The sequence below is a fragment of the Periplaneta americana genome, chromosome 9 (genome assembly GCF_040183065.1).
Source record: "Periplaneta americana isolate PAMFEO1 chromosome 9, P.americana_PAMFEO1_priV1, whole genome shotgun sequence".
NCBI lineage: Eukaryota > Metazoa > Arthropoda > Insecta > Blattodea > Blattidae > Periplaneta > Periplaneta americana.
Genome location: NC_091125.1, coordinates 72,878,875 through 72,893,325, shown reverse-complemented (window position 1 = coordinate 72,893,325; position 14,451 = coordinate 72,878,875). Strand labels below are relative to the sequence as shown.

The 14,451-nt window shown below is 37.0% G+C and overlaps 1 protein-coding gene across 3 annotated transcripts in view; it reads left to right on the top strand.

Annotated features, from left to right (window-relative positions):
• The window catches only part of LOC138706089 (SID1 transmembrane family member 1-like), a 51,808-nt gene that overhangs the window by 20,735 nt on the left and 16,622 nt on the right, over positions 1-14,451 (top strand). For all 3 annotated transcript variants that reach the window (XM_069835036.1, XM_069835037.1, XM_069835038.1), the window contains 3 exons: positions 5,748-5,895; positions 9,850-10,038; positions 14,286-14,403. In XM_069835036.1, coding sequence (XP_069691137.1) covers positions 5,748-5,895; positions 9,850-10,038; positions 14,286-14,403 — 455 coding nt within the window. The remainder of the gene's footprint in view (positions 1-5,747; positions 5,896-9,849; positions 10,039-14,285; positions 14,404-14,451) is intronic.

Below are 14,451 nucleotides of genomic sequence, written 5' to 3'. Positions count from 1 at the left end.
AAGGTTATTCAGTATATGAAGAAGTACATGGCATATCCAGTGAGGGCAGTAATGGAAGAATTGACGTAATTGCATTTAAATCTCCCTCTCTTGAAGGTTACATCATAGACCCTACTATGAGATTCGAATCGCATGAACATAGCCAGAAGAAGTACACAAGGAAAAAAGGAATATATATGAACCTTCAATCAGTTTTTATAAGGATAAATACCATCTGGAATCTATCATCATTGCGGGACTAATGATAGGAGCCCGTGAGACCATACTCCTGTTCCTAGTCGACTTCTGTAAATCTTTTGGCCTGCATAAAGATATTTTAAGAGATATAACAATTGCAACACTCAAAGAATCAGTAGCTATTTTCAGGCATCATATATATGGACCATGACTTTAATTCACATCTTCTTGATGTTACTTCATATATTATTGTGTGTTTTAGTCTATTTCAAATTGTTATTTTTCACTGTAACAAGAATGTTTCATTAAGCCTCAAGGCATTTACTCTATAATTATTGTATCATGGTACTCTTTGTCAAGGGCAACCTGTAGTGGTTACAGGAAGATATAAATATAATAATTCGTTAATAAAATTTTGTCAACGAATTATCCAACTAGCGTACAGTTGTACCCTGCTTTGTATTTCGTATTATAAATGTTTTGTGTATATAAATATGTTACTTGCTGTGTTAGTTCAACTGCATTATATTCCCTGCTCAACAAACTCATTACAAATACAGTATTACAATACATTGTTGAGTCAGACTGATCATTAATATCATTTGCGGCATAATATGTTGACACACTAATAATTATTTATCTTGTGAGATGTCACCACCTGCATCTTTGTGTTTTTTTTATTTCTACTACGAAAATTATCGAAAGCTAAAGAAGATAAAATGTCAGAAACAATAAATTCCAGATAAAAAATTAGATCAACACGTCAAAGAGACATAGACGAAGTTACAGTCATTATAACAGTTTGGTTCAGTTCATAATGAAAGTCCTGATGCATCTGAATATTATAAGCTAGTGTAGAAGTAGAATGGAGAAAAATTCTCTCCAGCATCGGGATTCAAATCCGAGTTTTCAGCTGTAAGTGCTGACGCTTTATCCACTAAGCCACACCGGATTCTACATAGTTCCGATGCCGGATTGAATCCTTCTCAGTTTAAGTTCTACCTCTCTGTTCGAGTCCCGTGCCGGAGAGAATTTTTCTCCATTCTACCCATTCTTCACCATATGGTAATGCAGAATTCCTGCACACAAATATTGTATGTACTTCGGTACATCATAGTAATAGTAATAGTGTAGAAGAAATGATAATAAGTGTATTTTATTTGTCTGCAGTGTACACCCTGGTTATAAGATAATAGAAATGAGTATTGAAGATCACCAAGAAAATCAAGTCTGTGTAGCAAAATCTTTAGTGTCACGTAGATTTGCTATATTTGTTTTTTTTATTTTGCGCTATATTAAGAAATGTTTATTCTTAGTATGTGTTAAGTAATAAGCCTACTGTAATACAAGTGGTATGTAATTAGTAAAAATGTTTGTGATTTGAACATTTGTGAATGTTTATGATTTTCTTATACACCATATGGTAATCCGTGTATATGGAGTTTCCCAAATTGATGTATACACTCTTTGAAATACTATTTCACAGCAAAGAAATGAGATAGAAATACGATTTTTGCAGTTTATGATTCAGAAGGCAGTGGAAAACATGGAAACATGTTCATCTGTTTATAAACAAACATGGCAGTGCAATTATCTTTCGATGAACGTAAGTGGATACCGAAATGTTATTGGAAAGTGGAGAATAACCACCAACAGGTTAACTATCACAAGAATCCGAGACAAATTTGAAATCGACGGAATGGTGCAAGATGTGTTGAAGGAGCGGTGCGGAAGAAACAGAAATTCCACCGATAATGGGAGTGTTGATGCAGTCATGCAGGGTTTTGCACAATCTCCAAAGAAGTCAATGAGGCAATGTTCTCGTGAGATTGGTATCAGCAAATCCAGTGTTCATCGAATTTTGCGAGCTCAAAAATGGAAGGCTTACATTCCGAGACTTGTCCATCCACTAAATGAGGACGACCCAGATAGGCGACTGGAATTTTGTGAGTGGTTCTTGAACATGTGTGATGAAAGGGAAGATTTTCAAAACTTAATTGTTTAGTCAGATGAAGCCACATTTAAACTTAATGGCATAATTAACTGGCACAATTGTGTGTACTGGACTAACAAAAATCCACACATCTTTCAAGAAAAGGTCTTCAATCTTCCAGTATGATGCAATCTGTCTTCCAGAGGAATAATTCGGCCGTACTTCTTTGAAGGGACTGTCACAGGTGAGAAATACCTGCAAATGTTGGAAACCATGATTCCACGTCTTCATGACCTCTTTGAGAATGAAAATGGGTTTTACTTTCAACAAGATGGGGCTCCAGCTCACTTTCATGTCAATGTGAGGAATTTTCTCAATCACACATTCAATCAGAGATGGATAGGATGAAGAGGAAGTGCTGCGGAGTTCCCGCCTCGATCTCTGGATTTAACCCCTCCAGACTTCTACCTATGGGGAGCTCTAAAGGACACAGTGTACGCCACAAAACCACAAACACTGGAGGAACTGAGAGTTCAGATTGAACATGCCTGTAATGATATTCCATTAGCAACAATCCATTCGTTTTGTCACTCTGTTGTACAGTATTGTTGGGAGTGTACTGTGGCAGGAGGAGGCCCTTTTGAACATGTACGGGCTTAAGGAATAAAAAGCACAAAAATCGTACTTCTGTCTCATCTCGTTGCTGCGAAATAGTGTTTCAAAATGTGTATACATCAACTTGGGACACTCTGTATATCTAGAGCTTGGTATAAAGAAGGTTAAAAAGGCAGTGACATAAATATAGGCACTTGTGACTGAAATATGCAATTATAGGCATTATAAAAGTGCCATATATTGTATTGATGATGATGATGATGATGATGATGATGATGATGATAATCCTGTGCACGACAGCCCATAGAGGTTCATGGCGACTAGCTGACTACTGTCCTCTCGTCCACATGCCTTAGCAGAGGTGAACAATTATCCATCCAGTACAGAGGTATTATTATTATTATTATTATTATTATTATTATTATTATTATTATTATTATTATTATTATTAAATATCCGCGGAAAAGAACCCTAATTCACCAAGCGGTATGCTAAGGTACAGAGGTATCGTGTGGTTAGTACAATAATTCCTCCAGCCATTATAGATGGTTCACAGAACTTATTTTACTACCTACCTTAGCTCCCAAATTCATTATGATGCTGGATGAGCATTGATCGCATACACTGCCTGAAATTTGATGCCTTAGACCAGTGGTCATCAGCATTCGCTGAAATGTGCAAAGGGCAAGCCTCATTGTGCAGCAGGAAGAAGTAGAGAGCATACCCGCTAGCAGCTACGAGTGCACCATGGTGCACTGTGTTTGTGGGTAAGAGATGCTAGCCCCAGGGTGCTCTGTGCTGACGACCACTGCCTTAGACCATGACTTGGCATGGTACAAAAGTGCCATATATACTCACCACAAATTACCTAAAACGAATTTAAATCTGAAGAGCTTATATCTTTTGATTAAGGATCAGAATAGGCATTTAGGACGAAATCCTCAGATATGATTAGACTGAGGATTTATATGCACTATAAGCTAAAAATGACGTCTACTGTATTTGGATAGGTATGGTGTATGTTACGGTTGAGAAAGCGTGGTTTACAATGTTACGAACTTCAAATCTTCCAGTCTTTATCTAGTAGTACATAAAGCAGACATGTAGTCATATATTGAACAGCGCATCAAGTGTATTACACATGCAAATTACTGTTACAGCATTTATCAAGAGACACTGCACTTGTATTTATTTCAACTTCTCTAAAGGCTTCTCTGATTGGACATGATATGCATTGCTTCCCACATCACAGCTAAGTGTCTAGAAATATCTGATATTGGGTGTGATTAAATATGTATGTAGTAGGAATACTATTTTGTAGTGCATATAAATCCTCAGTCTAGCTATGATTAATGATGCGACTAGTGTGGGCACATACAGGTTACTCAGTGTTGTACTTAAATTGAGCTAAATCTCACAGTATCAAGCTGAGTATTAAGTTCTTTCAGAATGTGAAAGCTGATGAATTGGTGCTGAATTACTTTTGCCCGAATATGTTATGCCTTTACAAATGAATTTCATGTGTTAAAATATCGTGACTGTGTGACTAGGCTTAAGATTTTCAGAAGTTTATGATTCGACCAGTATTCAGAATTTATGTATGGTGATAGAGTTATTGTTGTAAATTATTTCTATTACAGTCATTTTATGACTGAAGTAATGTTAATAATATTATGGCCACTAGAATCAGAATGTTTCCCCAGAAATAATATGCTTTCTTCTGAGAATTTAACTTGTTTTGTTGTTAATTACGGTTAAGTGAGATATGGTCCAGTTTGCGATAGGTCCTCTCTACGAAAATGTCCAACGTTTAGAAATGTCCACATAGAAAATTGGTCCATGCCATAAAAATGTCCTTACCTGTAAAGGTCCACTGTCAGCAAGTCCTCTTCTTGAAAATGTCCTACACTTAAAAATGTCCACAAATAAATTCGTCCATTTCCCTAAAATGTCCGACAAGGAAAACTGCAAGGAAAGTGCCGAGAAATTTATTGATCTTTTCAATTATGTTATACATGTTACATAATTACAAAAGATACATCTATTGTTCTTCTTGAGGGTCACTATATAATTTCAAATGGTATGATATCGCTCTAAGATATCGAAAAATTTCATTCCCATCTTTGTAATTACCGACAGTGTTGAAAATTCTCGTTTGATTATTGATATACCGTTTATTTACTGGCCGCTTAATATTTGTATGCCCACCAAGGAGGACCTGTGTTACTAAATGTTCTGTTTCCACTCGCTGTTGTTGCAAATGGCTAATGAATCTCCAAATGTTCACGTGATGTGCCACCACAAGTCGTTGGAATTGAGAGTGGAATCCTTCAACCACATTATTCGTATGCTGTCTGCCATTAATCACTAATTCATAGACGTTCCATGTCTCAGGAGAAAATCTAGGGAAACTGCTCGCCTTCGCTCTCTTGCCGGATGACCAGTATAATATATGTAATTTCAATGTAGGATGCTAAGTCCAAGATATCGTCCACAAATCTTTCATTTAATAAATCCCAAACAAATTGCTATTGTTATACCCAACAGATTATTACAGTTAGTAACTCATCTCTGTTGAACAACTTTGTATGTTGGACCTTTTTTGTATGGACCTTTCGTATGATGGACCTTTTCGTATGATGGGCTTTATAATATGGTGGACCACATAGATGTTGGGCATTTTCACTTCTTGTACAAATTATATGTAGGACTTTAAATGTTGGACTATTTAGTTTGTGGACACTTTTATGTGGACCTTTTGTACTTGTGGACATTTTGTTATGGACCTTATAACCTGGAAGCTTAATTACGCATACTGCGCTGAATTTGTTTTGACATTATTATTATTATTATTATCATCATCATCATCATCATCATCATCATCATTATTATTATTATTATTATTATTATTATTATTATTATTATTATTATTATTTTAGTTTTCCTTGTAAACATAACATAGGTACAGTGGTATTTTTGTGGATTTGGACAGGCTCTGAGAAAATATGTTTTCTTTCACCAGGACTAAAACAGTGTTGACTGTGTATGATCTCGCCCGTAAAGATCCTAGAATCCTGCGCAAGAAGTCACAACTGTACCTGTGGAATCTCCTGACTGTTGCAGTGTTCTACTCTCTGCCAGTTGTGCAACTTGTGATCACATACCAGCAGGTAAGTGGGCATTACTATGTACATGTTTCTAATGTCGTCATTTTATTGCTTGGTGTCATCATACTTCTAATCAGTTGAAGAGAATATTGCACTACATTATATCTTAGGACAAACATTATCATTGGACCCACGGATTTCTATATCCAATTCCTGGTTAACTTATTCATACATTAATGGACTTATTGATTTGAGATAAAAAAAAAAATAAAATATTTTCTGTAAGAAGTACAGAGCATGGAGACAAAATATAAGACATTCTGTATCGGCTAATGTGAATTAAGTTATAGATGGTCGAATATGTAGAATTTGGTAATTTGTGTGAAATCCTTCTAAATTTTCTTCTCAATCATCATAGTCATTGCTAATTTATTTAAACTGTTAGAAATGTCACGGTGATCCATTAATATTAGTATTTATAAATGTACTTCATGAAGAAGACATATCACTACCAATATGCATTACTGCTGGGGGATTAGAAACACTGGTGGTTGCTTTGATGTGTATTTTGTTGCAAACCACGAATGTTTAATCATATTGCGAATCATGTAGAGGCAAATTGATGATGAATAAAGAATTGGAGCTTGCAGATGGTGTCTCTATAAAAAACATTTATTTCAGGATGTGTAAATCTTGTCAGTGATCCTATAAGGTGCTGGCATAAACACTTCCATTACTGGAAAAAAAAAAATCTGTCCGAAGGTTGTATTTTACCAGTTGTTTCAGGAGGAATTTGGAATAATTCTGCTACAGGGATACCTTCTAAACAAGAGTGTCACAGTGACCCTCGAATCTAAAAGTCTTGTCTCTGATAAACGCGAAAAAGACTTCTTGATACCACTTTTTAATAATTCTCTTTTCCCATTTTCCCCTATTTATTGCCTTCATGATTGCTTTATCTGCTTGAAACATTGCCCTAGATACTATGGGCCAAAGGTTCCTGTATAACTATAAAAAGTTTAAGAAGCACAGTTCTGTCCATACTAATTGTAAGCATTATAGTTTATGAGGAGGGGGGAAAGTAACTGACCACCCTACCCCATTATCTCGTGGCCTAGTTGCCTCATAAATGGTGTCTTCTTGGTATCACAGTTGACTAAACAACAACAATAGTTTATGAATGAGTAAGGCATGAACTTCCTTTGGGTAGATGGGATGCAACTGTTGTTCCCGTAGTACTTTTCAAACACTTGTCAGACCATCGGATCTGTGCACCTTCAGCGCTGTTGTCGTTCTTGGAAAAGTTAATGCCTCTACTCACTCTATTCCACCAGATTTCCTCCCACCACGCCAAACAGCAGGCCATGAACCGTGCTGAATAGGGATGTTGCCAAACTTCCTTCAAACATGTCATGTCTCTTGAATATTGATCATTAATAATGTGAGATTAATTATTACTTATTCATAATTTAATTTATGTAGGTGTAATGACGCTGATTGACTTCTACGATTATTTGGAGATAATTATATGATCACATTGGATATTTGTTGGTTAAATGGAAATTATGTGAAGGGAATCTATTTCGTTTTTAAAGAGAAATGTTTTCGTCATAAATACTTCTCCTTCATCTCGTTATCTTACTTTGTTAGGTTTGGAACTTGATCTTGAAGTCCTAATAAAATTATAGAATTGTAGGAATGAATGAACACATAGTCATGTACCCTCTTTCTTTCTCATCTGGGCTAGGGACCGACTTTGGCGAAGTTACTACATGCTACGATCTTATTTACATATTTACTATTATAGAACATAACACACTGATAATTGCAGGAGTTCTAATTTATGCTTATAAAAATAATTTACATATTTACAAAAGACCAAAACTTGTATTATGCATGAAATTACAGAGGGTGTATCCCGGACATATCTGAATCTGAGTCACTACTATTGCGGGTGCTGCTGTCTTCACCCAAGTTGATAACAAATCTAGCTGCTTCCTCTTCTATTAACCTGTAACGTTTCTCTCCCATCTTGGAAATTTATTGCTTCTCTCGCAACCTTCAATAATTTCTTCAATGTCAGAACTTCTTTCTGCATGGTATAAAATTCTTGTATCTTTCTTCTTCTTATAATATATCGGTCCATATCATCTACAAGAATTAAAGGTTCTCTTGATCTGTTCTTCCCTGGTGATTCTAGCATTTCATCTCCTGCACAGACTCCCTATCTCCTGATTTTCTTTATTAGGCGCTTTGACCTGTCTATATAAATTACATAAAAATGTATTACATCAATATTAGTTAAGTAAGTAATTTTAATACATAATCAATTGAAATAAAATAAGCCTCACCTGTGATCGCAGCTGCTCTTTTCGTTACCTGATTTATAGGAAACAGATATTGATCTGTTTGTTTCTCTTAATAGCAGAATGCTATCACTTGCTTAATAATATTTCTTTCTTAAGGCACTTTAAATGCACCAAATAGAGTGAGGTTCCATTACTCTTTCATAATATTTCTTTTGCCACTCCGTGCTACAGTATTCATGTTGACTGCAAGTGCAAATAAACTGTCCTGCAAGAAGGCTCAAAATTGTGGGTAGTGGGGAAGAGAAAGGGAAAGAGATAGGAATGCAGGGAGAGAAATGAATTACCGAGGCTGAGAAGGAATTAGGGTTCAGTTCGCATATCTTACGGGGGCACAGATCTGATGGTCCAACAATACTGTGTGCAACACCCATTTCCTGTGCTACTGCTCGAGCGCATATTGAAGATTCCTCCGCCACATGATTAAACACTGCTTCTTCAAAGTTAAGAGTCTGTGCAGTTCGTCTTCCTCCTCAGTCGTGGAATTGTGGTGGAAATTTCTCAGTTTCCCTATAACCATTGGAAGAATCTTGGAAACATGGTATATGCTGGATGTCTCCTATGTGGATACATAACCCAATAAAACCTTTATACTTCCTTATTGTTTCCATTTGCTTGTCAGTACACAAGTTTCGCATCTGCATACTTCAATTCACTCAGACTGATCAAGTGCACCCTTCAACATGTAAATACAGACTGCATTCTAAACACTTTTACCTCAGGATTAATCATGTCGAAATACAAATAACGCCACATACAGTTCATTAGTGGGGTTTACTTTCCTCAACCCCTTCTGTTGTATGCCTACTTGTTGACGGGGTTGCTAACCCTTTCACTACTGTTACATCTTCTGCAATCTACGAAAAACATTTTTGTGGCTTATAACTTTCGACTGAGACATTTCCAGATCAGGATTCCTTATCTAAGTCATCCCTCCATCATCCCTGAATGTTTATAACATCAGCACAGAAATATCCGGTATATCTGTAGATTAAGTTGTTAAATTTAACAAGATTACAAACTGACTTAAAATCAATTTTATTAATTTAATGTATAATAGAATATTAAAGCTTGCCAATACCTTCCTCACCAACCCATCGAGGAGTGGTATGTGCCCTATGTGACACAACCCTAGTTGCAGCCCTGAAGAGACAGACAACAGTAGAGCACTCTTAACAAGATGACTGGAGCATAGTTTTCTGTTCTTTAGAAATGAGGGCAATACTAGGAAATTTTTGCAGTGATATAAAATAAAAACCTGTAATGAAATAGTCAGGTCAAATTCTGTGACTTCTTTTCCCCACTTTCGAAGGAGGAGCTGTCATAGCCAATGTTTTAGCTGCTGAAGTAAAATACATGCTGCTTTGTTGCGACTAAAAAGTGTTGTGACTGCTTTGTGCCATTGTGATTGAGTCATGTTGGTATGACTAATGTGCAGTTCCAGAAAAAGAAAATGGCCCAACTAATTTCGCTAAGTTCCATTTACACAATGCATTGCGCATGTACAATAAGCAAGAGTGTCTCTATTTATGCTATTTGTGCACAGTCATGCGAAATTTGTTGCCCACATACAGGTGAACTCCCATCAAGACTCGGGCCATTTTTTTTTTCTGGAACTGTACAAGGACTGCAATACATAATTTATTTCCAGGTTCTGAATCAGACAGGAAACCAGGATCTGTGCTATTACAACTTCTTGTGTGCCCACCCATTAGGACTGCTCAGTGACTTCAATCATGTGTTCTCCAACATCGGCTATGGACTGCTGGGTCTACTTTTCATTATACTCACATATCGCAGAGATATAATGCACCGCCAGTCGGGTAGCAGGTTAGATAAGGTAAGATAACATATTTCCCTTTGCTGTTCGATTTTCCGTGGACATTTTTGGTTTACGAATTCTGCTGTAGTATACTGACAAATTCAATATGAGACACAAAATCTTTCAGAAGAGGCAGAGTGTTTCCATATCATAACACATCTCTTACAAAAGACATACAGCAGGGAACAATAATTTAGTGGATGAGTAGTCATATGGTGCTGCTGTGCATTATACACGACAGTAATTTTAACTTAAATGAACTGTATTGCACTGGTAGTTGCTAAGTTTATTGAACAAAGTGAAAATATAAAATTCTATCAGTAGTTAGACAAAATGTTAACTAAAACTTTAAAATATTCTAATAAATCTGTAGTCGAGAAGATCGATTTGTTGTGCAGTGTATAAGTGGCATAAATCTGTTGGCTGAAGGCAGGAATAGTCTGGACTTAAATTCTATCATTTTCAGCACAGTAAGCTTGAACAGCTGCAACAGAAATCCTAAAATCGATTCTGAAAATCTTTTTGCGGAACTCTTTTCAGCTCGTACTAGTACTAATAGAAGTGCATTGTTGCTAGCAGAGTTTATGTTGAAGATGATCAGCACTCAAGGGTAAATGGAATGATGGATGTATTAGACTTTATTCACGTTCTTTCTGATTTTATTAAATGTTTTAATTATCATTTTTTTAATGTTGGATTCCTGTTTTAGTTTATATCGTTCAAATAGAGTAATTTTATATGTGGTTTGTAACTGATATGAAGTTAGATGTTGATTATTCAGGATAATGAAGAGTTTGCAGAAAGAAAGCTTCTAACCTTCTAAACACATATTTTCTCATGTGGTGTAACTGTAGAAACTTTTTAAGTGTTATAGCTTAGATCAACAGAAATGCAATAAATAAAATTCACATTTGTGGATTACTTAAGTATTAGATTTGGCTATTAGACAATGCAGGAGTCACTTTATTTACATTCACAGTAGTAAAGCTGTTCTCCTAGACACAATGCTGATCATTAACAAAACAACTATCATAGTCAAGATGATGCTATGCTAATTGGGTTGTTGTTTAGTTATGGATTACAGTTGTTACACTCATATACTACACATGGTTATTTAATCTATTGCAGAAATAACTGTATGATATACAATGCAACTCTGATTATCTGTTTTAGTGGTTGGGACATAATGAACAGTTAATGGAAAAAACAGATAATCCATATTACATTTAATGGACCTCACTCTATTTGGTGCATTTAAGGTGCCTTAAAAAAGTCATTTTTTCTGCACTTACCTGTAACTAATTTTCTTTCTTTATATCCGTTCTAAGCTTATTAATTACTAAGAAATATTCGAGCAAGGTGGTGTGAGGTGAAATTTTTATGAACTGAACAAAAGTTACACAATTACAGTAGACACAATTCAGAAGTAGAAAATAGCAGTATAAGTCATTACTGTAGTAGACGACTTAAAATGGTCTCTTTTTTGACATCAGATAATCTGCAGATTGGTTAATCAAGGGACTTATAATGGAAATTCAACTGAATTAGCAAATGGAAGCTATGTCTAGGAGAGTGGTAACCCGCAGTCACATACACAATCTACAAGGTATATTTTATAGAGTCCATGAGGCAGTTTTGTGAATATTACTAGAAGTAAGAGATTAAAGATTAGAATCTAAGACCAGTAAAGCTGGTTTTCAGGGACTGGGCCCTTAAGAAACACAAAAACTATTGGAACTCAAGTGAGGGCTGGAGACATTCCAAGACCCTCGTAAGAGATTTTCATAAAAGCTGGTCAAGCGACTTGTTAAAATTGAGTAAGAAACAGCTCTGCTGGGCAATCGGATTCCTTACAGTATATTATGCACAAGATGGGCCATAACGTGCTCATTGTTCACAGGGAGATGAGTCTGCAGCTCATCTGTTGTGTGACTGCAATGCACTCGCCCATCAAAGACTTCTCATTTTTGGAAAACATTCTCCAAAGCTTGATGAACTATCAACATCAAACTATTGGACTGATAGGATAGTATGATGGGGAGGTGCAGTAGGTCTTTTAGGTCGCAGTGCTAGGACTGCCATAGCCCACCCATTTAAATTCAATTCAAGAGATGAGAAGTTTGAACAGATGTGTAAAGGAAGTGAAAAGTGAACTGAATAAATATATAGGATGACAATATTTCACTAATTATTGATTTCATTGGTTTTCAGCTTGTGTATACAATTGCCTGTTCATTAATGTTGACATATAAAACAAATTGACTTACTGATTCATGTATTCAGTTCGCTTTTAAATTCATTATATAAAATTATAAAAAAGGTAAAGGTATCCCCGTAACATGCCATGAAGGCACTTGGGGGGCATGGAGGTAGAGCCCCATGCTTTCCATGACCTCGGCACTAGAATTAGGTGGTGTGGTCGGCACCACGCTCTGACCGCCTTTTACCCCCCGGGAAAGACCCGGTACTCAATTTTATAGGAGGCTGAGTGAACCTCGGGGCCGTTCTGAAAGTTTGGCAACGAGAAGGTATTAAATTAATTGATCAATCCATCGAATAGTGTTGTATATAATATACGAGTATACCTAACCTATACAGGGTGTTTAAAAAATACGGGGCATAATTTCAGGTATGTATTTCCCACATGTAGACAATCAAAATAGTTCATTACAACATGTGTCCGGAAATGCTTTATTTCCAGTTATGGCCTTCACAACATTGAAATTCACCGGAACGTTTTTCTTTCCGCAGGTCGTTGCTGTCAAAGGAGACATTAAGAGGGCACTCTGACAGTTCATTCCGAGGTGAAGGTTACATTCAGTGTTGTGTAGGCATTAGACTGTGCGACATGTATTCAAATCAAGAGCTGGCAGAGATACACTTCATGTACGGTAAGGCGGACGGCAATGCTGCGCTGGCTCATCGTTTGTACCAGGAAAGGTACCCACAGCGACAATGTCCAGATCGGAAGACATTTGTACGTCTCCATTACCGTCTGTGCGAGTATGGAAAATTTAACTCTCCTGGTTTGGGAAGGGGACGACCAAGATCTACAACTCCAGAAGTACAGGAGGAGATTCTGGAGGCTGTGAACATGACTCCTATCAGCACACGAAGGGTAGTGTTGCAAGTCAATGTTCCTCATACGACTGTCTGGAGACTGTTGAAAGAGTATCAATTGTATCCTTATCATTTGCAATGTGTACAGGCCCTGTCACCAGCAGATTACCCTGCACGAGTTAGGTTCTGTCAGTGGTTCTTGCAGCAGTGTGGTGTAAATCCGAACTTTCCTGCCTTGGTATTATTTACAGATGAAGCACAGTTCACATGAGATGGCATAACAAATTTCCACAATCAGCATGTGTGGGCGTATGAAAACCCACGTGCAACTGTTCCATCTCATCACCAGGTGCGGTTCTCCCTCAACATGTGGGCCTTTATCATTGGTGATCGATTAGTTGGACCCCATGTACTTGTAAACAGACTTACGGGGCAGGCGTACACAAACTTCCTGGAAAACACCATACCTCATGTTTTAGAAGACACTCCACTGATCAATCGTCAACACATTCACTTCTTGCATGATGGCGCTCCTGCACACTTCAGTCGTACAGCTCGCCGGTACTTGGACCGAAGGTTTCCCGATCGATGGATAGGTAGAGGTGGCCCAATTGCTTGGCCTCCACGCTCACCTGATCTGAACCCTCTCGATTTCTACTTGTGGGGCCATTTAAAATCATTGGTTTATTCGTCTCCGGTGCCTGATTTGGAATCCCTTCGGAATCGAATTGTGGCATGTTCTGAGGACATACGCAATACTCCTGGAGTTTGGGATCGTGTTCGCAGGTCAGTGAGACATCGATGTGAGGTCTGTATTCAAGCAGGAGGTGGACATTTTGAACATCTTCTGTAATGACAACGACCTGCGGAAAGAAAAACGTTCTGGTGAATTTCAATGTTGTGAAGGCCATAACTCGGAAATGAAGCATTTCCGGACACACGTTGTAATGAACTATTTTGATTGTCTACATGTGGGAAATACATAGTTGAAATTATGCCCCGTATTTTTTAAACACCCTGTATAATAATAAAATAGTTCGTGTGTCCGAACATGTGAATTTTGTATTATATTTGCATCTGTCTACAATGTCTATGAGTTTGGCACATTATTTCAGAATCATTCTGTATATTCTTAAATTATATTGTATTAAAAGAATGAGAGTTGTGAAAGATTGATTTTATGTAACATTAAGATTCTATTGCAGTATTATGGAATCCCACAACATTATGGACTGTTCTATGCGATGGGCGCTGCACTCATTGTGGAAGGCATTCTTAGTGGCTGCTATCATGTCTGTCCCAATCATTCCAATTTTCAGTTTGGTAAGCAATTATACATATTATTGCCATGTTGAATCATTCAGGAACATT